This window comes from Cajanus cajan, chromosome 5 (assembly GCF_000230855.2).
Source record: "Cajanus cajan strain Asha chromosome 5, NIPB_CcT2T_4, whole genome shotgun sequence".
Taxonomy (NCBI): domain Eukaryota; kingdom Viridiplantae; phylum Streptophyta; class Magnoliopsida; order Fabales; family Fabaceae; genus Cajanus; species Cajanus cajan.
This window is the reverse complement of record NC_138521.1, coordinates 56257149-56280771: the sequence shown is the minus strand read 5'-3', so window position 1 is coordinate 56280771 and position 23623 is coordinate 56257149. Positions and strand designations below refer to the sequence as shown.

The 23623-nt window shown below is 33.4% G+C and overlaps 2 protein-coding genes and 1 non-coding gene across 3 annotated transcripts; all 3 read left to right on the top strand.

Annotated features, from left to right (window-relative positions):
- Positions 1-2078: 2078 nt before the first annotated feature.
- On the top strand, positions 2079-5634 carry LOC109808431 (protein IQ-DOMAIN 22). Its single transcript, XM_020371435.3, has 4 exons — positions 2079-2541; positions 4152-4343; positions 4629-4706; positions 4794-5634. Exons 1-4 carry the CDS (start codon positions 2197-2199, stop codon positions 5496-5498), a joined length of 1320 nt encoding a protein of 439 aa, XP_020227024.2. The 5' UTR covers positions 2079-2196; the 3' UTR covers positions 5499-5634.
- Positions 5635-6488: 854 nt separating this feature from the next.
- TRNAV-AAC (transfer RNA valine (anticodon AAC)) lies at positions 6489-6562 on the top strand. Its single transcript has one exon. It is a non-coding gene; the product is annotated as a tRNA-Val (tRNA).
- Positions 6563-18521: 11959 nt separating this feature from the next.
- Positions 18522-23274, top strand: LOC109808143 (NAD(P)-binding Rossmann-fold superfamily protein). Its single transcript, XM_020371010.3, has 14 exons — positions 18522-18810; positions 18925-18993; positions 19097-19210; positions 19668-19796; positions 19981-20049; positions 20193-20345; positions 20444-20480; positions 20864-20946; positions 21228-21302; positions 21486-21560; positions 21772-21858; positions 21956-22068; positions 22264-22310; positions 23008-23274. Exons 1-14 carry the CDS (start codon positions 18721-18723, stop codon positions 23142-23144), a joined length of 1278 nt encoding a protein of 425 aa, XP_020226599.1. The 5' UTR covers positions 18522-18720; the 3' UTR covers positions 23145-23274.
- Positions 23275-23623: the final 349 nt, after the last annotated feature.

Sequence of the window (23623 nt, the reverse complement as noted above, 5' to 3'; positions counted from 1 at the left end):
TGCCCTAAGGTGGAGAAGATATGGAAATAGTGTTTGTCTTGGATCAGGTGCCTTGCTCCGCTACCACAGCAAGTAAGACAACATTACAACTTCATTTCAGGCCCAATCATGTGTAAATCTGATGCGATATCCTGGCATGTAGTATGGATGGCTACTACCTGGATTGTGTATCTTTGAAGGGCACCAATTTAGCCATGAAAATATCATAACAAATATCATGTTTTCTTGCTGGAAGTGGCTCTCAACACTTAAAAAAGACTTTAATTACTTTTTCTTGTAGTGGTGCAACAATCCTAGACCTTGCTTGTGCTTGGGCAAAGTTTGAAGTGTTCAATAACTAGCTGGATCTATTTGTACTTGTTGGAGTTATAGCTCTTCAAAAGTATTTGTTGCTTCAGTATGGGAGAAGGGGTACAAATAAGCCATGACAAATCTCAGCATATGGTGCAGGTGGCAGAATGAGAATTGTCTTCGTCTCTACGTGGCAATCCGAGGCACTATTATATGGCGATGAATGAAATGACATATTGTCTTTGGTGGCACATAATGGTGGGGACGTAATGCTTCACGTCCTAATAAACGAGCAATCAAATGCTATATTACGTGATTTTAAGCACCTTACTGATTTAGTGGATGAACGATAGTTTGACATGTGCTCTCAATGCCTCATATTCTTGACAAGTGTAGTTTTACAAAACCCTAAACCCAAAAATATAGAGAAAGATATACACATTTTCCCTTTATTACATGAGAATCATGGATTTTAAAAATATTTTTTAGTTCTCTATAATTCATAGTTGTAGAAAACTATAACTTACATAAAGAATTTGTTGACCACCTTTACCATCTTTCAAGAACCAAATTGGATGTTTACTTCCTAATTAATACTTATGTTTCTCCTAACCAATTAGAGTATATATTCTTAAAAAAAATTGTAATCAATATATTTTATCAACTTAAGAAAACACATTGTAATTATGAGTATTTTAATTAAAAATAATTAATTATTAAAATAATATGAATTGAGTTTTATATAAAAGAATAGACTCTTATAAAATTTTAAAAAAAAACGAAATTAGAATATTGTATAATAAATATTTTATTTTATTAAAAAAATCCCGGGAGGAGGGGGTGGCTGGCTGGCTGCTCCCTTGAATGCGTCTCTGCATGGAACGAAAAATCCATTTTAAAAAGTAAAAGGATGGAAAAATACCGCAAGACTTATGACAAATTGTAATCTTTCAAATTTGGAGAGAAAAAAAAATAGTGTTTAGAAATCCATTTAAATAGTGTTTCTAATTTTTATATCTTTTAATACATAAAAAAAAAATCATGTGAGAAATAGATTAGGTTGAACATGATTTTAGTTAAATAAAATTGTAATCCAAACGAAAAAAGGAAAGAATGAAAGAGAAGGTATATTTGAAAAAGGGTGGAAAGATTTGGATGACTAATAATAATGTTAGTATTTAAGATGAATTTAGGAGTGTGAAAGAGAAAAGAGTAAGCGTGGGAATTTGTAGTTGTGTTGACTGTTGAGTGGTCCCCTAATGTGAATATTGAGCATGGTTCCATCCATCCATGTTGCTCGGATCGCGAGCTTTCCTTGTCACAGGATTTGGTTTCTGCTTCTTCACTTTGTGTATAGTAAGCAGTTTACCGGTTATAGCCTATAACTATGAGTATGTCACTATGTCTATGCATGACCAGTCAATGCACGTCTATTCCACTTTCCCTCATCAAATCAAATTACCAATCTACCATTTCATCCCATTCATAAAATATAACAAATTATGTTATGTGGACGTGTAACGGAGTTGCTTATAAATAATTCTCTGTGTTATATTATTGTTATATCAGTTCTGATTTATTTTATAAATTGTTTAAATTTTAGTAAAATTATTTGTAAAAATAATTTTGTTAAAATTTAAACAATTATAAAATGGGCTAGATGTGGCAATAATGTAACACAAGAAATTGTTTTATAAGCAATTATATTAGAGATGCTCTAAAAAAAAATTAAAATTAAAATTAAAAATAGAGGGTAAAAGTTGGTTTGGATTGACGTTACGTTACGTGACAAAGGAGCAGAGTTTGCTCCTACTTCATTTTTCTCGCTCAACTTTCTCTCATTACCGTTGCTATATAGTATTTACACATCGCAAAACCCAAAGCTATTCGCTTGCGAGAGAAGAAATGGGAAAAGCATCAAAGTGGTTTCGCGGGTTTCTTGGTCTGAGAAAAACAGAGTACAGTAACTCCCCCGCCAAGCCTCCCAAAGAGAAGCGCCGATGGACCTTCGTTAAGTCATACACAGAAAAGGACAACGCCACTGCCGCCACGTGTCCACAAAACACCAAGCACGCCATGGCGGTAGCAGCAGCCACCGCGGCGGTCGCGGAGGCGGCGGTGGCTGCCGCCGAAGCGGCTGCCGTCGTTGTCAGACTAACGAGCAACAGCGGCAGGTGCGACGCCGGGCCCATCAGGATTCGCCAGCATCGGGCCGCCGTTAAGATCCAAGCCGCTTTTCGCGGCTGTTTGGTTCGTATCCATAACTATTATTATTTTTTATTATTTATTATTTATTTCTCTGCTACGTACTCACGGATTCCTTTTTCTTTTTTGAGTTTTCTGGTTTGGTTTTGGATTCCTTCTGGTTCTGTTCCTTGTGTTACTCAGCTGTTCTCTTTTGTCGTTTTGCTCCGAACTGGTTGCCTGATAAGTTTTAACTGCAAAATGTGTCATTTGTCATTTCCTTTTTTATTTTCTTTACAGTCACAATTAAAGGAATCGGAATCGGTCTTCAGGAGTGAAATTTGAGTGTAGAAACTTTTTTGTGGATCTAGTGGTGATGTTGGTACCATTTCGTGTAGGACAAGATTGGTGGTGGATTGCATTTGTTTTTGCATGTGTATTATTATTTATTATTTATATTTATTTATTACTCATTTTCAATGCTTGATTTCCAAATATTAGCGGAATTGTGTGCGACACGGTTCACTTCTTCTACCCTGGCCCATAAAAAATGCTCTGTCTTTTTGGTGAAATAATGAGATTGGGCTTTTGGCCTTTTGGTTTTGTGGGGACAGATAGGAGTGTAAAGGGGGATTTGCTTCTCTAGAGTGAAGAGGCGTAATATATTTGATTTTGATGTTGTTGCCCTTAGATCTGCTTCTATGATTTTTCCAAGACGAAAACAAAAGATGGGGTAGTGTCCTGTGTGAGCCTAGGTATTTTTTGATCTACAACCTGGCTCAAAGTTGGATCCTGTCTTTGCCTCTTGGTTGACCATCTTAATCTTAATAAGTAATGGGAGGTTTTTTCTTTTATTGTGTTTATAAATCCATGTAATAAGAAGTTAAAGATTGAAACATTTTATTAAAAAGAAAAATGTTATATTAAACACATAAAAGTCATTCTACATTTATTTTATAAATAATTTAAAATGCTCAATAATGTGTATTTTAATGCTCCCACAGTCGCACGTATGTTATGTTCTTATAATAAAAAAAATCCCTCAGTAATTATAGAATGCTCGATATGTGGACGTATACTTTAGTTATGATTTACTGCATAGTTGGTAACACGGTACTTACCATGATGAAGTGATAAATAATTGTTTTTTATTATTATTAATTTTATCATAATTTTAAAAGTGAACATATATTGTTATTGTCAATCCAAATACACTATTTTTTCTTCTTCTTAGTTTTGGATAGAGTAGTCTTGGGGAAGGAGGATATAGTTTTTTAATTAAAAATAATAATTATCCTTCAAGAATTCTTTTTCTGAAGGTTTTTATTGGAGAATTTTTCATCAAGGATGAAATAAAATATTAACCTACAAAAATTAAAAATCCATTATCATTGCATGACTTGAGTGCTTTAGTATAAGGTCTTTCATTTGGCTCATAGTAAGTTTTCATTCGGCTCAGTTATGCACATCCTCGTGACGTGACACCATATATCTGAACTCTGGAATACTTCAATTTTGAACTCTTGCACAAATGTGTGACACAATTTGGTCCTGAATATGTCAATCGACTGTGTTAGCATTCTCACATTGTAATGAAACACCTAGTTGAACTCAGAATTAATATCTTGCGGTCAAGATATTAATTCTAATATACTCTTTCATGTTGAATTTGTTAGGCAAGGAGAGCACTGCGAGCATTAAAGGGTTTGGTGAAGCTCCAAGCACTGGTGAGAGGTCACATTGAGAGGAAACGCACAGCAGAATGGCTTAAAAGAGTGCAAGCTCTCTTAAAAGCACAGGCACAAGTCTCTGCAGGGTTGACCTTGCATGCCTCACCTTGTAGTGCAAAGTTATCTAGCCAACTTCATGTAAGTATTAGCAAATTGTTTCTTCCATTGCCTTCTTATCCTTTTTATTGGAGAATGAAACACGATTTTTTCTTGTGTTTGAAGTATATAAATTTGACTTTGCCAATCAAAGTTCTGATGCACCATAACCAAGACTAATAGCAATTTGGTTTGCACCTGTGGAGAACACTCATTCTCTTGTTAACCATTATATCACACGGTTGAGCAAATATGTTTTGATATGATTACATTATTGTACACCAAAAAAAGAGATGATCATACAGTTTTCTGAATGACCATTTGCAGGGTCCAGCAACACCAGAAAAATTTGAAAGTCCCATCAGATCTAAGAGCATGAAATATGACCAGTCACCTATACTCAAGGTATTCTCTTGCCATAACAAGGGAGAATTTTTATGCATTATCAAATTCTAATAGTCTATACTGAAGGAAGCATTTATGTCATTGTAGAGAAATGGCTCCAAATCCTGTATCCAGATCACTGGCTATCAAGAGATATGTGGGACTAGATCAGAGAGTCAAGTACATGAACACTCGTGGAGCTCAGGAAGATCATTGATAAGAACTTATAGCTCCAGTGATGAAAGAAATGACAAGGTCCTTGAAATAGATTCTGGAAAACCACACTTCACACTCAAGCGTAGAAACCTCTCTTACTCCACGGGTTTTGACCATTATAGCAAGAGTTTGAACAGCACAAAGGAGTCAACATCTCTTCAATCGGGTCAAAGTCAATGTTGTGAAGTTCAGTCTTACAGCTCACAAAAGATCAACGAGGTTGAGCAGAGTCCATTTTGCACTGCAGACAATAGTCCCCAATTTTTATCTGCCACTTCTAAAGATGAAGGATTCAAAAGGAGCCCTTTTACACCTACTAGGAGTGATGGCTCTAGAAGCTACATTCGTGGCTACCCTGACTACCCAAGTTACATGGCATGCACCAAGTCTTCAAAGGCAAAGGTGAGGTCTCTGAGTGCCCCAAAACAAAGGCCTCAAAGTGAGAGATCAGGTTCATCTAATAGGTACTCACTCAATGGATTTGATGCATCAAGATTGGCCACGCAAAGGGCAATGCATCCAAACTTCGCCAACAAAGCATATCCAGGTTCTGGTCGTTTGGACAAGCTTGGTATGCCTGTGGGGTACAGATACTGAGTTACTGCTTTCTGTTAAGAGGGTTATGTATCTTTCATTTTCGTAGTCTTAACATATGATCTTGCTAACCTGTTGTACTTTGGGCTTCCATTGTGACTTGTGAGTTAAGTGTCAGCATTAGAAGTCTATAACCAAATTCAGTGCATGCTGCCAATTGTCATGTCATTTTATTATTGCTTACTTAGATGGACCGTTTAAAACGAAAATTATATCTTAGCCTTTCTAAGACTGAGACTTGTGTTGTATGTTTGTCAGTTTCATTCCACGCTTTATAAATGGATAATGACTTTTAAGATGGGGAAAATACATATCTTACAACCAGGGGAAATCTCAAGAAATAATGCACTTGAGAGTATACATCCAACGAACACTCAATTCTGCTAAATATACTTTAAAAATTTCACACAAAAACATTGAATTGGTTTGTAAATTAAAATTATGGTCATAATAGTTCATAGATAAATTGAGTTAACTTGTTCTACAAATAAAATTTATTACCCTTAAAATAAATAAATTAACAAATAAGGACAAAAATGTCAAATCAATCATTAACCTAAAATAGAATCAAATGCACTCGATTTTAACTATATATTTGAATTGACGTGGTTCGTATGCAATTAAAACAACAAAATACAATCAAGCTATTTTCGATATCATTTGTTTCTAAAATAGACTAAAAAAAGTTATCTTCTATATCATTTGATTCTAAAATATACTCAAAAGTGTTATGAAATGTTTGGATTTTGATATAGAATAAATAATATTGAAGTGGATTTTCATTTTAAAAAAAATCTTAGAAACCTCAAAATAGTTTTAATATTATTTACTGAGGCTGAAGACAATCTTTAAAGTCTAAATTACAGCTTTACTATATTATATTAAATAATACAATATCTGAAATGCTTAGGAAATTTGTGTAAATTTTTGTTAAGAGTGAACAAATCAACAAATAGTGAGCTGCAGTGAATCGTAGTCAACTCATAACAACATGGTGTCGTGGTGTAGTTGGTTATCACGTCAGTCTAACACACTGAAGGTCTCCGGTTCGAGTCCGGGCGACGCCATTATTTTAATTTTAATTCTAAAACTTTTGCCTTGTCACTGAGCCATCAGCGAACTGCAGTGCAGAGCTAATATACTAACTACAAGTGGAAAGTCCATTTGGGTGATGGCTAACACGCTAAAAACTACACCGTTCTAAAAAAATTGCATACTTATTAGGAATGCTTAATATTTTGAGAGACTCTCGGAACCTTTGCATTTTGGAGGGTTTTGGAACCTTTCTTACGTGGCATAATTATAATGGTCAAGTAAGCCAAGTCACTTAAATGAATAACAAATTTTTAGAAATTGTAAAATAGTCCTCAGTGTTTGGTAAATTCTTGGATGGACCACTTATACAAATAGTATATCATACACCCTATCACACAAGATTAAAGTTTCTGAATTTTTTATTGAAATAATTATTTTTAAAATTTTTTTACCAAAAATCACATGTTCCAATGCATTGATGAAACAGCTATTGACTAGCGGAACGGGCCGTTCTGAAACAAGAACGGCCCGTTCCCGATGAAATAATAACACATGAAAAATAGATCAGAACGGGTCATTCCGGACGAAAAAATAACACATGACGAATGAATCAGAACGGCCCGTTTCGATTTCAGAACGGCCCGTTCCAGATTAAAAAAAACACATGACCAGCTAAACCAGAACGGGCCGTTCTGATTTCGGAACGGGCCGTTCTGATTTCGGAACGGGTCGTTCTGGACAGAAAGGTCAACATATGGAAATAAACGTGAGCACACATAGATGGGTCATCCAATGCAAGGTCCATTGTTTCACACACAAGAATGCATGCAATGGTACATGGCCAATTCCATCTATTTTTTATCTATGTTACGACTATTATCACAAATCAACATAAATCCTAAATCTTAAACTCTAAACACATTTAACTGTGTATTTCTTAATTGATGAAGCATTGACAAGTAGATACATCTAGATAAGTAGATACATCTTGACACCCTTTCTCATATATTTGGTAGTATAGGAATTTATATTGTGTTTGGTATTGTATTATGGGCCTTAGTATAAGACTTTTTGGGTTTTAAGTTTATTGGGCCTAGTTTTGGGCTTCATGGGTCTTTGGGCTTTTGATTGCTTCAGAGCTTAGTGAGCCCAATGGGTTTGGTGGGCCTAAGGTTCTCTTTAATTGGGCTTTACATGGATGACCACCTTTCTCATATATTTGGTAGTATAGGAATTTATATTGTTTGGTCTTGTATTATGGGCCTTAGTATAAGACTTTTTGGGTTTTAAGCTTATTGGGCCTAATTTTGGGCTTCATTGGCCTTTGGGCTTTTGATTACTTCAGAGCTTAGTGAGCCCAATGGGTTTGGTGGGCGTAGGGTTCTCCTTAGTATAAGGCTTTTTGGGTTTTAAGCTTATTGGGCCTAATTTTGGGCTTCATGGGCCTTTGGGCTTTTGATTGCTTTAGAGCTTAGTGAGCCCAATGGGTTTGGTGGGCCTAGGGTTCTCTTTACTTGGACTTTACATGGATGGCCACCATTCTCATATATTTGGTAGTATAGGAGTTTATATTGTTTGGTCTTGTATTATGGGCCTTAGTATAAGACTTTTTGGGTTTTAAGCTTATTGGGCCTAAGTTTGGGCTTCATGGGCCTTTGGGCTTTTGATTGCTTCAGAGCTTAGTGAGCCCAATGGGTTTGGTGGGCCTAGGGTTCTCCTTAGTATAAGACCTTTTGGGTTTTAAGCTTATTGCGCCTAATTTTGGGCTTCATGGGCCTTTGGGTTTTTGATTGCTTCAGAGATTAGTGAGCCCAATGGGTTTGGTGGGCCTAGGGTTCTCTTTACTTGGACTTTACATGGATGACCACCATTCTCATATATTTGGTAGTATAAGAGTTTATATTGTTTGGTCTTGTATTATGGGCCTTAGTATAAGACTTTTTGGGTTTTAAGCTTATTGAGCCTAATTTTGGGCTTCATGGGCCTTTGGGCTTTTGATTGCTTCAAAGCTTAGTGAGCCCAAAGGGTTTGGTGGGCCTAGGGTTCTCTTTACTATAAGACTTTTTGGGTTTTAAGCTTATTGCGCCTAATTTTGGGCTTCATGGGCCTTTGATTGCTTCAAAACTTAGTGAGCCCAATGGGTAGTATATTTGGTAATATAAGAGTTTATATTGTTTGGTCTTGTATTATGGGCCTTAGTATAAGACTTTTTGGATTTTAAGCTTATTGGGCCTAATTTTGGGCTTCTTGGGCCTTTGGGTTTTTTATTGCTTCAGAGCTTAGTGAGCCCAATGGATAGTATATTTGGTAATATAGGAGTTTATATTGTTTGGTCTTGTATTATGGGCTTTAGTATAAGACTTTTTGAGTTTTAAGCTTATTGGGCCTAAATTTGGGTTTCATGGGCCTTTGGCCTTTTGATTGCTTCAGAGCTTAATGAGTCCAATGGGTTTGGTGGGCCTAGGATTCTCTTTACTTGGACTTTACATGGATGACCACCTTTCTCATATATTTGGTCTTGTATTATGGGCCTTAGTATAAGAGTTTTTGGGTTTTAATTTTATTGGGCCTAATTTTGGGCTTCTTGAGCCTTTGGGCTTTTGATTGCTTCAGAGCTTAGTGAGCCCAATGAGTTTGGTGGGCTTAGGGTTCTCCTTAGTATAAGACTTTTTGGGTTTTAAACTTATTGGGCCTAATTTTGGGCTTCATGGGCCTTTGGGCTTTTGATTGCTTCAGAGCGTAGTGAGCCTAATGGGTAGTATATTTGGTAATATAGGAGTTTATATTGTTTGGTCTTGTATTATGGACCTTAGTATAAGACTTTTTTGGGTTTTAAGCTTATTGGGCCTAATTTTGGGCTTTATGGGCCTTTGAGCTTTTGATTGCTTCAGAACTTAGTGAGCCCAATGGGTTTGGTGGCCTAGGGTTCTTCTTAGTATAAGACTTTTTGGGTTTTAAGCTTATTGAGCCTAATTTTGGGCTTCATGGGCCTTTGGGCTTTTAATTGCTTCAGAGCTTAGTGAGGCCAATGGGTATGGTGGGCCTAGGGTTTTAACTAGAAATGTCTTATTTCTGAATCTAGAACGAGCCGTTCCGATTTCAGAACGGCCCGTTCTGGTTTAACTGGACATGTCTTATTTCTGAATCTGGAACGGGCTGTTCTGATTTTAGAACGACCCGTTCTGGTTTAACTGGACATGTCTTATTTCTGAATCTGGAACAGGCCGTTCTGGGTTTGGAACGGGCCTTTCTTGTCTATTCTTCATGTGTTGTTTTTCATCTGGAACGGCCCGTTCTGATTTCAGAACAGGCCGTTCTGAACCTGAAAACCAAAGTGTTGAAGTTGCGTAAATAGAATTTTTTTGGGTAAATTATTTTTTTTAAAATTATTTTAATAAAAAAATTTGAAAATTTAGTGTATATAATAAGCTATTAGATTAGATGCATCTAATGGTAAAGATTCATAGTACATGGTAGACCACTTGGACTTCAGCTTGAAATAAAAAAGACTTAATAGCAAAATTTTATAATTTCAAATTTAACTTGACATGGCACACTTAAATGAAATGTCTTTAAATTATTGGTCCACATATAAAAGGTACCAAAACCCTTTGAAAAGCGAGGGTGCAGTAAACTTTGTCTAATATTTTTCTCACAAAATAAGTTTTGTGAATACTTATGGTATGGTTCATTTAGAAAAAATAGTAAAAGAAAATAAAATGAAATGCAAGAAAGGGAGAAAGATAAAAATCTTTAATTTTTTTTCTTTTGTATATTGTTTGATAGAAAAGGAAATAATTCTTTTACTTTTGCTTGTTTGTGTAAAGAGTACTAAGAAAGAAAGGAAAAAAAATTCAATATATCATAAATTTGAGTGAAATTGGACTCAATTTTTTAAGTAAAGTCTCAAGTTAAACTCTTGTAGATGAGAAAAAAAAAAGTAATTGATGTGCTTCCACTTGGATGCACATAGGAAGAAACTTCAAGTCTCCACGGATCCTTGGAAGGAACGTCAAGGATGGAATCTCCAAGAAGACTCAAGGTGGCCGTAGCTTGCTCACAAGCTAAGTTCCAAAGAAGTAAGGCAACCTAGCTCTACAAAGAGAAGCACTCAAGGAGGGTAGAGAAGGTAGCCAAAGTGACTTTCGGAGGGAGAGGTTTCAAGTATTGAAAACTCATTCAATTAATCCAAAAGTAGTACAATACTTGGCCATAGGAAGATTTATAGGAGAAATTAGGTTAAGGGTTTAAGTTGGGTTTACCTAGAGTTAAGTAGAACCATGGTATGGTTAACTTAACTCTAGGCGCCAAAATTTGAATTCTAAAATTCAAATTTTGGTGCCAACCGGCCACCCCCTCCATGTGCACTCATTTGGCATGTAATTTAGCTTCTCATTTGAGTTGCATTTAAGTCACACCATGTGCATGTGTGCACATGGCCGAAATGCCTCTCAAATGCCAAGTTAATTACATGCTAATGATAATTCACATGCAACCTTAATTAACCCTAAATTCTAATGACCATGAAATGAAATTCCTATGCTACATGGCCGGAAATACAAGGCCCAAAAGAAATACAAGGCACTAAGGCCCAATCCTACCTAACCCTAATCTAATGGGCTTGAGACAAAGCCCAACAAAATAAAGTGATGGGCTTTCCTTGGGCTTGGGCCCACTCTTCACGCATCATCCTTGCCATAGACCTAGTAATTGGGCCCTTAGCCCAGGGGCTTCCTCCATCAGTAATTAGCATGAAAATTTTATTAATTATAGCATGAAAAATTTATTAATTATGATGAGTCAAGTTTATCAACAAAATTAGTTATCAATAAAGTCATCAAACATTTCACACCAATAATATAGCGAAAAAAATATATGTACATAAAATGATATGAATATAAATATTCTTAATAAAAAAATATATGCAAAATGTAAGGGTAGTTTGGTTCTTTTATTATCTAAAGCCAACTTTCCTAATTATGTAAAATCCTTATCATTGCAATTGGTTCTTGTTGGATTTTAACTACTGAGATTGAACCCGTGTAACAAACAATTAACAATCAGTTTAAATGGTTTAATCACGGGTTTTCTTTTAATTTATGTTTTCAATTTACAAGTGATGTTGTCTTTATTACTTTATTACCTTATAAGTGTCATATTTGCTTTAATCTTATGGTATAATTTGAAACACTTATCTTATTTTTCTTTGACTTAAGCCCTTGATTTGATCCAAATTTATTTTAATTGGTAGAAAGTTAACTTTTAATTTATAACTTAAAGCTTTTAGGAAATTATCAACCTTTTAATATTAATTTGTAGATGAGAAACATTGAAAGAAATAAGTGAAAAGCTTGGTGTAGCATCAAGAGAGAAGAAGAAATTTGGCTAAGTTTGGTGTTGAGGGCTAGCCTTCTAAGGAGTGATTTATTTTGTCACGTTGAACGTGGAATTTCATGCTTAACACCACAACTTTAGAGGTCAAATTTTTGTCATTCCTTGTCTCACACTTAGCATGAAAATCCAAGCTCAATGTCAAAATGCTGACATGTCATTAATGAGAAGAAACAAATATGACCTAAAAATGGGAGATTTGAAGATAGATCAATAAGAAATATTTCTTAACGTGTGTGTTGTAACGTAGCAAGTTGTTAAAAAAAACCTAATATAGGTGATTTAATAGCCCAGAACGGGCCGTTCCCAATCTGGAACGGGCCGTTCCAAGCTATTAAATTGGCCTGTAATTCGTGGTTGAGAACAGGCTGTTCTGGTTGGAGAACGGGTCGTTCTGGTTGGAGAACGGGTCGTTCTGGATGGAGAACGGGCCGTTCTGGAAGGGAGTACGGGCCGTTCTGGATGCAGTACGGGCCGTTCTGGATGCAGTACGGGCCGTTCTGGATGCAGTACGGGCCGTTCTGGATGAGTCCCAGAACGGGCCATTCTGATTTCAAAACGGGCCGTTCTGCATGAGTTTTTTTCACTTGACGAAGCAGTTTAGAACGGGCCGTTCCGGTATCGGTACAGGCTGTTTTGGCCAATCCGGAAAGTCTATAAATAGGGGTGTGGGCCGTGAGAAGAATCAGAGGTTTCTAAAGAGAAGTTTTATAGAGAAGGTCTCTGCGTTTGTGAGCTCATTTCTCTCCCAAATTTCTCTGTATGAATCCTTTTCTCCTCTAGACCACTAATGCCTTCTGTCATTTCTTGAAATTTAGATTAGAAAGCTTGCTTTGGGTAGATTGAAGTTCTGGGTTGAGCTACGAAGGGAAATTCTACTTCTTGTCAGTTTTTGGCTATCTGAGTCAATCTTCAGGTAAGGAAAAGCTATACTGTTTGTTGTTTAGGTTGTATGTAAGTTTAGAAACTCAATTGATGCATGAATGCTGAGAATCCATAGATGGATTGAAGAAAATCTTATTTTTGAGATTTTGAGAAAAAGGAGGATTTTGATGATTTTGATACATAGGTTGGATGAATGTGAGATTTAAGTTTATTTTGAGTTGTATGGAGCCTATGCATTGTGTTTTGTGTTGCATGTGGCTGGATGTGTTGGCTTAGATGAGAGTTTTGAAACTCTCTGACTGAGATCAGGCCGGGCGCAGGTTGAGCATGCCAGGCGTGGGAGAGCTTAGAGCTCTTGGGTTGGTGTTAGGCCAGGTGCGAGCTGACTGCGCTATGCGCGATTATATTTATAAATAATTGATTTAAATTGATGTTTATGTACGTTTAAAGTTGAAGTTTTAGATCATATATGTATGATATATGATGTATGGTGAGGTGTGATTCATATGTATGCTTTGTGATGATACATATGAATGTTTGAATATGATATGACATGTGTATATGTTCATATGAGTATGTTTATTGATCATAATGGTAGGTAGACCATTTATGATGTATGATGCATTATTGCATATGATGTCTTATGACATGTGTATGATTGTTGATCATGATGGTGGGCAGACCATTATGATGTATGATGCGTGATTGCATGTGATGCCTATGGCATGAGTCTAGCCTAGGACTTGAGGAGAGGAAAAATATTTTCGAACTAGAAGAGCTCACATAGAGTCTCTTGAGAGTGGTGCTTGGATAGGCCACTAACATATGAGAGTGGTGCTCAGGGAGGCCACTGGATTTGGGAGAGTGGTGCTCAGATAGGCCACTGGGTTGGGTGAGTCTCCTCTAAGTCCTTAGCTAGTGTTAGAGCGGGGTATAAGGTCGAGGGTTATTCCCTTAACCAAGTACTCGGGAAGGTGCGTGGATCCTTGCGGATAGTCGGTGGGCGAACTCCACAATTGACTTGGTTAATGCATGTCAAGGTCGTGGTAAGCCCGTACCCAGCTGTGCTATACCTGATGGTGGATCTGGACTTCCAAGTGTGTAAGTGACATCATCCGAGTAAACCCGAGTGAGGATTATATCCTATTTAGCTGTGACCGAGCGGGCGCATTGGGCGTGAAAACGATTGGGGTGATTTCGGTAGGATGGAATGTCACTTATACAGCTCTATTGTTATGGAGATCTCCTAAGTGTATGCGTGACGACGCATTAGATGATTGATATGCATGGATATCTGTCATGAGTTGCATGTATTGCATGATTGTCATGATGATGGAGTGTATGGTGTTTGACTTCATGTTTGATGAATGAATGATTGATTGAGATGGAAGGTTACTTAGGGACTTGATTGGGATGCATGTGTAGTATAGATTTTATTCTGTACTTATATGATTGATGTTTGAACTCTAGCTTACCCTTCTGTTTCCATGTGGTGGAACTGCGATGATCATACTTGGTATGGGAGCAGGTCAGGGATAGCTTGGAGTAGAGGTGGCCGCTGCGAGACGAGGAGTTGAGCCTCGTGTTTTGAGTTACCATTTTGGGTAACAATTTTTTGTTTGTGCTTGACCGGCACTAAGGAATATTTTGGGATGACTGTACATATATGGTGCTTTATTTTGTATACAGAAACTTAATTATTTTGATCTTTATATTTATGCATGTATGTATGTGTTATCCATTTTAATATTCTCTGCAATTCCACTAAGTGTAGAGACCATGGCGGGTCGTTACATGTGTGGCGGTTGGAAAGCTCTCATGACATCAAGATTAAACTTTTTCTTTTCTTCACCATTTTTGTTGTGTTTCATGTCTATGTGTAACTAAGTTCTCCCTTGTTGGAGTTTGATGTAACCATACATATTCTTATGTTAATATTCTAAGTTATTAATCTAAGTTATTATTCAGTATTATTGCTCCATCTTCTTTTTTTAATGCATGTTATGGGTTGAATTCCCTTAACTTGATTTTGTGGGTTTAAAGTAATTGAAAAATACTTGTAAACCTTTAAATTAAAGTAGAGTAGCTAATGGTGTTTGCATCTAGGAATAGAGTAAATATTATTAGTCATTCATAAACTCTTGTTCCTAATGTTATTTATTATTCTTTTTGGTGCTTATCTTTGTTGCTTTAATCACCATCTTCATCAAATCTCATGTAAGTTCCATTGTTATGTTCATATTGTTCCCCCTTTTTGTGCACTACATTCATTGCTCTTGCTCCCTACTTGTGCTTTTTATGTGTTTGTCCAAAATTACTTTCCATTCTATTTGCAACCCAACAAAGTGTAGTGACTATTTCCTGTTTATTTAATACCATAAGATATTATTAAAATTCTAATTTTGATAAATAAATAAAAAACAACCCATCACAAAAATTTGGCAAGTAAAACCCATCTTGCCAAATTTTGCTATCGAGTTATCAATATTGAAATTATTAGAAAATATAACATCTTATAGTATTATGTAAATAAATAGTAATTAATCACTACACTTTATTGAGTTACACTTAGAATGGAGAGTAATACTAGATTATTAAGGGGGTCATTTTTCACTTGCTAAATTCTGCGATCCAGTTACTAATATCAATATTTTTGAAAAATATAATATCTTATAGTATTATGTAAACAGTAAATAATCAGTACACTTTTCTGGATTATATATAGAAGGGAGAGTAATCTTGAACTATTAAAGGTGTCACACCCAAAAGCGATGATTTTCCTTGTCCACAAAGACCTCGTGGCATACAACCAAAACAACTCCCGCTAGATAGCTGTCCTGAATCACCCCTGATAGTTTGCAACCTGCCTTCTAGTGTAGTCAAACTTAGGTATGTCAATCATTATGGAACAAGGACTGCACTCGCCTTTTCTTTATTGTTCGTAATCTAGTCTTTTAAAATATCAAAATTTTTAACATGTATTAAAAATATATTTTGACTATCTATTGATTAATGAATATATAAATCTTGAACATATTGTTCAAATTTAATAATATAAATGAGAAAATATAAATATATAAAGGGTTTTATGTAGAGAAATGTCATTTAGGAGAACATGAAATTATAATTAATTGTTTATTAAAAAATTGAAAAAATTATTAATTTTATTTTCTTTATTTAAACCTTGTCATTTATATTTTTTATTATTAATTGTATTAGTTTTTAAAAATTCATATTATCCTTTAAAATCTAATAAAATCTTTTTGAAGTTTATAAATTTTTAAGATACAAATCCATTAAAATTCATATTACAAAATCTTGATTAAAAAAGTCTTTTAAAAAATTCTTAAAAAACATTACATTTCTACAAAATCTTTTGAAATTTTTTCGAAAGTCATTAAATTTCTACAAAAATTTTTAAAATTCACAAGATTTTTTTTACTAAAAAAATTGAAATTTCAATCCAATACACCCCTTAACTCATTTTAATAAATAGTCAAGTCAAATTTTGTTTAACTCATTTTAATAAATGAATCATATTTAAATATTATTTTCAACAAACTTAAACTTAATTTCGGTCAAAGTGAACTTACTTAATTATATTATTAAATGTTATGTATATTATGAAAAAATCTTATCTTAATTCAATAAATATTTTATTTACTGCAATTCAATAAGTACTCTCTTAATTTAATAAGTAACTAGTAAAGTAAGAATTTTGTTAATAAATAAACTTTTATTTATTGTTTATACTTTTTTTACAGGGTTTATTATTTATACATAAAAATGTAATTTTGATTATTATCATTTATCTAATGTTATTTTTTGAGAGTCATATATTTTAAATGAACCAATGTAAGTTTTATTTTTTATTTTTAAAATCACTTTTATTTTTAAAGATTTTGACTTTAATTTTAATTAATATTTACAAATTCAAATTTACATTATATCATGAATTGTTATTCTTTTGGCATGAAGATATTTATTTAATACTAAATTAATGCATAAAATTTTATTTTAAGAAAATTTCAAATAAAAATAAATCATAACAAAGTTAGTGAGTCAAGTCAAAGTTAAAAAAAAAACAATCAAGTCAAATTTTGACTTTAAGTAATTTAATTTATTTTAATAAATGAGTTACATTTAAATAGTATTTTTTTACATACTTGAACTTAATTTCAGTCAAAGTGAATTTATTCATAATATTCTTAAATGTCATCGATATTATGACAAAATCTTGTTTTATATAATTCATTATACATTATTGATTACTTTCTTCGCTTCTTTTTGTAAGACTTAAATTAGAAGTATTATTTAGTAATTTTTATAAAAATAAATATTAAATGTATTTTGTATTAAAAATTTTTACAAAAGGTACTCACAATTAAAATTATTTATGTATTTATTTTAATTCAATAAGTATTTAATTGAATAATCGTGAACTTATATATCAAATAAGTTATTATAGTAAATCTTATTATATTGTTAGTAGGAATTATCAAAAAAAAAATTATTACCACATTATATCATTAGTGTAAAATATTTATTAATTTTGTCAACAACTATTTTATTATTTTTTATTTTCTTTTATAATAACTATCTTTTAAAAAGAAAAACTTTGTCAAACTACTTTTAACATGATTTTTGTAATCAATCACTTTTTTTCATCCAAAATATTTGGAAATCAGATGTTGTATAAAGGATTCTCTTTAACTATTTTTTCTTATTCATTAAAATTACATTAACGATACTAATATTTGAACTTAATAAGACCTTATACATTTTACTGCAACTTTCATCATTAGGTTGTGGTTTCTTTTTAATTTTTATTTTAATTGTTTACTAACATTTTAGTTTATGTATTATAGGATAAAATTTATTTTTATATAAATATTTTTTTCATAAATAATTATATTTAAATATATAAATTTCATTTTAGTTTTATAATAAATAAAACTATTTTTAATTATTGATAATTTTAAAATGTTTTTAAAATAAAAATTAAAGAATGAAATTAAAGAAATAAACAATAAAAAAATTTAATATACATTGAAAAATTATTATATGGTGGTGTCTATGATGTTAGTCAAATTAAATCTGATTGGTAACCAAATCTTATTAGCTTTTGAACCAAAAATATCTATAAGCAAGCACGGTGAAAATAACTTTAAAAAAATTCTGAATAATTAAAAAATATTTGATTTTTTTATAAGAAGGCATAACTTATTAGTAATTCTGGTTAGATCGACTCTTATAAGTTATAAGGAGGGTTGATAAAGGTAAAATGATATTTTCACTTTATAATGGAAACTATTGTATCTAAAAATTAGTTTAACCAAAATATATTATCATTTATAAAATAAAAAAAGTTTTATAAAAAAAAATTATTTTAATTTTTGTAAACATATATTTTCATTTTTTTATATATTCATACTAGAAAAAAAAAAAAAAAAAGACATTCTATATTTACTAACGTAACGTTGTGAGATGTAAAAGTTACAAAATAATCCTGATACAATTTATTTCGACAGAATATTATTTAAAAATTAATAAAATTAAACTACTGAATTATTTTCTATTCTAAAAAAATTTATACAATTATCGTAATAAATAAAAATAAAATATTTTAAAAATTGTGTGCGAAAAAATAATGAATAATATTATGAATTTTACTGCGTTTTAATCTTCATCCAAGATGCTTAATAGGTCCACTACGTGTTTTACATGAACCGTTGTGGACGAAATCGTTAGTGTACTAAACAAACAAGCGTAACGGCGGCGACAGAGAGGTTTGAACTTAGAACCTAGTGGCCTCAAAACATTCTTTCCAAAGTGCGTTTCTGCAAATTCCAAATTTCCTACAACTGTTCACAGAAAAGGGCGTTTGACAAAAAGCAGTTAATCGGGGAGCGAGATGGAGCTCGAACTGAAAGAGTTGCGGGCCGATCTTCAATCTCTCACCCAATCGCTTCCCGATCCATCTCACCATGCTTTGCTCCGCAAGGTATTTCTTCTTTTCAATTCTCATTCGTTTATTCGATTCTGTTACCATGCATTGCTAGATCCGATTAATACTTGATGAAATTTATACGATGTTTTCGCTTTTATGTTTTTGAAGATTCAATTGCGTGTCGAGGACCTTGCCAATCTTGCAGCGGCTGCACCTGTTCGACGCTCTAAAGTTGAGGTAATTCAATTGCCTATTGGTTTGGGATTGGGACATTTCTGCATTGTATTTGATCAATTTCTGCTGTTATGTTTTATTGATTTTCTTATTACTGTGTTGCCAGGATATGAGTGCTGAGGTTGTAGATAGCAATCCTTATAGTCGACTTATGGCGCTTCAGAGAATGGGTATTGTGGAGAACTATGAAAGAATACGCGATTTCTCCGTTGCCATAGTTGTCTGTATTAATCTCCTTTATCATTCTTTGTTGCTGTATCATAAAATTTGTCACATGCATGCTTTTTTTATTTTACTTATTTAATAATTACTAATGGCATGAATTAGTTAGGCCGAAGAGCGTGTTGAATTCATACTGAAAGGATTGTTGGATGTGATATTCAATTAGGATCACTAGCTAGCTATACTTGGATATAACCTCCTTTAATCCACTTCATACTTACTGAGAGAATACTCGAATTATGCAAATAATTTCTGTGGCCTTGCTGAATTTGTTTATTCAAAGGATAAGAATTTTGATCATGAATATAGACAATGGATGAATCATTTTTTGAAGGATAAGCCAAATAGGTGGTCCTGACTATTTTAAATTTATCTAAAAGTTCCTCTTAATTTTATTTTTTTTTCTTTACGTTGGTTGAAAATGCTGATTTTTGGTCATTCTTGCACGATCACAGGGAATAGGTGGTGTAGGAAGTGTTGCAGCTGAGATGCTAACTAGATGTGGTATAGGTCGACTTTTATTGTATGATTATGACAAAGTGGAGCTTGCAAACATGAATAGGTTGTTCTTTCGTCCAGATCAGGTGAGTTTTCAAATCTTCATTTTCTTGTTTTGATTTTAATTTTTTATATGCTTATCATTTATAGACATTGTTACACCCTTAAACTGAAAGGCTAATCACGAGTGATTTCTAACATAAAGTTATTCTTCTCGACAATTCACGGTTCCCATACCATAATCGCATAAATAATGTTTTAGCTTTCCAGGTTGGTATGACCAAGACTGATGCAGCTGTACAGACTCTTTCAGACATAAACCCTGATGTTGTACTTGAGGTATGTATTTTGCGTTGTTTATAGCCACAGGTTCTTTTCATATATCTATGTTATTAAAATGAATCTTTAAAAACATTTTTGTTGATTGGTGATTCGTTAGCACTCTTTCCCTGCTGATATATTTTCTTTTCCTTTTGAATTAGAGCTATACACTGAATATCACCACCGTCACAGGTTTTGAAACCTTTATGTCAAGTTTGAAAAATAAGTCCTTTCGTCCAGATAAACAAGGGAGTGGTGTGGATCTGGTTTTAAGTTGTGTGGATAATTATGAAGCAAGAATGGCTGTTAACCAGGTATATATATTATAATTTCAATTAAAATTAGTTACTTTTCTTCATTTTGGTTTTCCCTGGGAATTATCATGTCTAACTGGATTCTGTAAGCACTGCAGGCTTGTAATGAGTTGAGCCAAACATGGATGGAGTCAGGTAAGCAAAAGGATTTCCAGATCTCTTTTTTCAAAGGAAACTAAAATTATCAGGATTGACATCATCATCTTTATCAATATTATGGAGTAGTAATATGAACAGAATGAATGATACTCAAAGATATAGAAATAAGCATGCTTCTGATAAATATGGCAGAATGTAATTGCCCTTTGGAAATGTTTCATGGTGCTATAAAAGTATACATAATTAGATACCTTCATATGTATATGTGACCATGTACACTGGCATATGTTATATCACATGCCAGCACATGGTACATTCTATGTGCAAATTTGTTATGGTGATTTTGCATATCTGGATGTATGTAGTTTGGATTGTTTTTGATGTGTGTGGAAACTCATGAAATATGAAAATTTGAACAGGTGTTTCTGAGGATGCTGTTTCTGGCCATATTCAATTACTTATTCCTGGTGAAACTGCCTGTTTTGCATGTGCACCTCCTCTGGTATGGCTGTTTCTTATATGAATTCGTGTACGATTCACAATGAATGATAAATGGCCTCAAGTTATTAAACACAATTGAACCTGGTGGTATATAAGGTTTCTGAAGCTCAGCCATATGATATAAATCACCAAGGCTGAGCAATTTAATCCTAAAGATATAAAAACCTTTAGACAAATGACTATGTAGATATTGATGTGTTATTACACCCATCTTACGGTAAATGTGAAATTTTTATGCAGTATGTACAACATATGAAGCATACATTTATTTTTTCCTCTTAGGTTGTTGCATCTGGGGTAGATGAACGTACACTCAAGCGTGAAGGGGTTTGTGCTGCGTCTTTACCCACCACTATGGTAAATTATGGTCTCTATATCTTACATTGGTTGCTTTTCTTCTTTATAGTTTAAAATTTTCAAATACTTTGTGAGATTACATTTTCCCCTTTAAGGTCATTTATTTTCTGTTCATTGTTTGGAATGTGCAACACACTTAATTTGTTGTTATCTAACATTACAAAATCTTATTTGATTTCCCAGGGGGTTGTTGCTGGCCTTCTAGTTCAAAACACACTAAAATTATTGTTAGGCTTTGGACAAGTCTCTCCGTATTTGGTAAGTACTGGATTGGTGCTTCCTCTGTTGTTTTTTGAAGTGTGGCAAATGGTTCCTTGTATTTTAAAAAAATAAATAATAAAAAACTGATTTTATTCCTTAGAGGAATCTGGTGAGATTGCTTTAATGAAAGACACTAAGACAGTCTGTGCTGTTCTTGAAAAATACATTGTGTGCTGATATCTTCACACTTCGGTTTGTTCGTATGTAGGGATATAATTCTCTTAAGGATTTTTTCCCAACAATGCAAATGAAGCCAAACCCTCAATGTTCAAATGTAGCTTGCTTGAAGAGACAGGTAACTTATTTCGCACCATGCCCTTGTTGTACAATTTTGATATCATCAATAAACTCGTATTGCTCTTTCCAACTATGGAACTATACATGTTGTGCAGGAAGAGTACATGCTTGCAAAACCAGCAAGAGATGCTGCAGCCAAAGCAAAAATGGAAGCTGAAGCACCAACTGAGGAAGGGCCACTTCACCAAGATAATGAATGGAATATAAGGTGTTTAATGCTCTTGTTCTTTTTCATTTGCGTGTGTAAGAGAAGATGCAAAACACTTTATCAGTTGGAATAGATTTAATCCTTGATTTACTGGTGACAATCATTTATGCAAATGAACATATAGTATTGAACCTCATTCCTTTTTTGAAACTTTAGGCTTCACATTTAACGATGTTCTTTTGTATTAATTTCCAGTGTTGTTGATGATATTGAACTGGACATTCCGGATACCAGAAGTTCAGGTATTATCTTGTATTCTAGAAGTTTAAATTTAAAAATCATAATCTCAGAAAATTTATCCTTTTCTATAAGTGGACTAAAGTGCTGCGTGTTTTTCAATGGGGTTTTGTTGTTATCATTACTAGACAATTCAGGAAGTAATAAATGGTGGCACTAAAATTTGCATGGCCCCCATCTTTTGTGGACTTAAGTTTGTATAAATTTTTTAACTAGTGTTTGTAGGAGAAGAAAATAAAATAAATTAAAACGAATAATGGGTAATTTTCTTTCTTAAATTAAAATTAATTTACGCATCTCAATTTTTTTTCAGAAGTTAAGAAGCTTTTAAAAAATGTTGACGTAAATATGTTGATTTTAACTCATTTTATTTATTGAGTTTTTATTGAAAAACTTATGTAAATTGGGCTAAAGATGCATTTGTTGGTTTCCTAGTTTACTGGACCATGGGAAATGTTTTCACAAAAAATGCTGTTTACTCCGTTGCACCTTTATTCCTTTACTGAACACTAAACAAACAAAACTATCCCTTTATAACATTTGGTTCCTCTTCTAAAGTAAGCGTAAATTGCTATTAATAAGATTAATTAGGAAAGCATATACATTTATACATTTCTATCTGAAGGGCTCAAGATCTGTTTTATTTCCATATATCATTTTCAATTAATATTTGTATTAACCTTTTTCCAAAATCTGTTTCAGATGTTTTGCCGGAAGGTCTCACGCATGAACTTCCTACTGCAGACGAGTTTCATAAGGCAACTCTCGACGCTCCAGTAGTTGACAACGACGACCTTGAAGATCTTCGTAGGCAACTTGAAGCCATTAATTCTGCATAGTTCATCAAAGTTTTTGCTTTTTTTTTTTTAAGAGAAAAACGCTCCTGAATTTTAATTGTTCAAGCCAGCTTAACTTAGCATCTGTTTGTTCTAAAATTCACAAAAACTAATTTTAAATTATTGACCATAATTAAGATCTATCTAAATTAATTTCAATCATAAATTTAATTAAAACATTTCTTTATTAAAAATATAAAAATTTATTTTTCTTTTTTAATTGAAACAACCGGGCTCATAAATGTTTGTTAGTTTGAGTATATATTAGTTCTTACATTTATTGAAGCACAGGAGTGGCTCATTCATCATACTTATAGTTATATAAAACCAATAGCCATATATATTGATAAAGCGTTTGATTTTTTATTCAATGATAACACGGAATGAAAATAGACATCTAGTTAAACAATACAAAGATGCAACTATTTTACGAATTTTACCGATAGATCTCTGCGTTAACTTGGCTATTTGGAATTTATTTC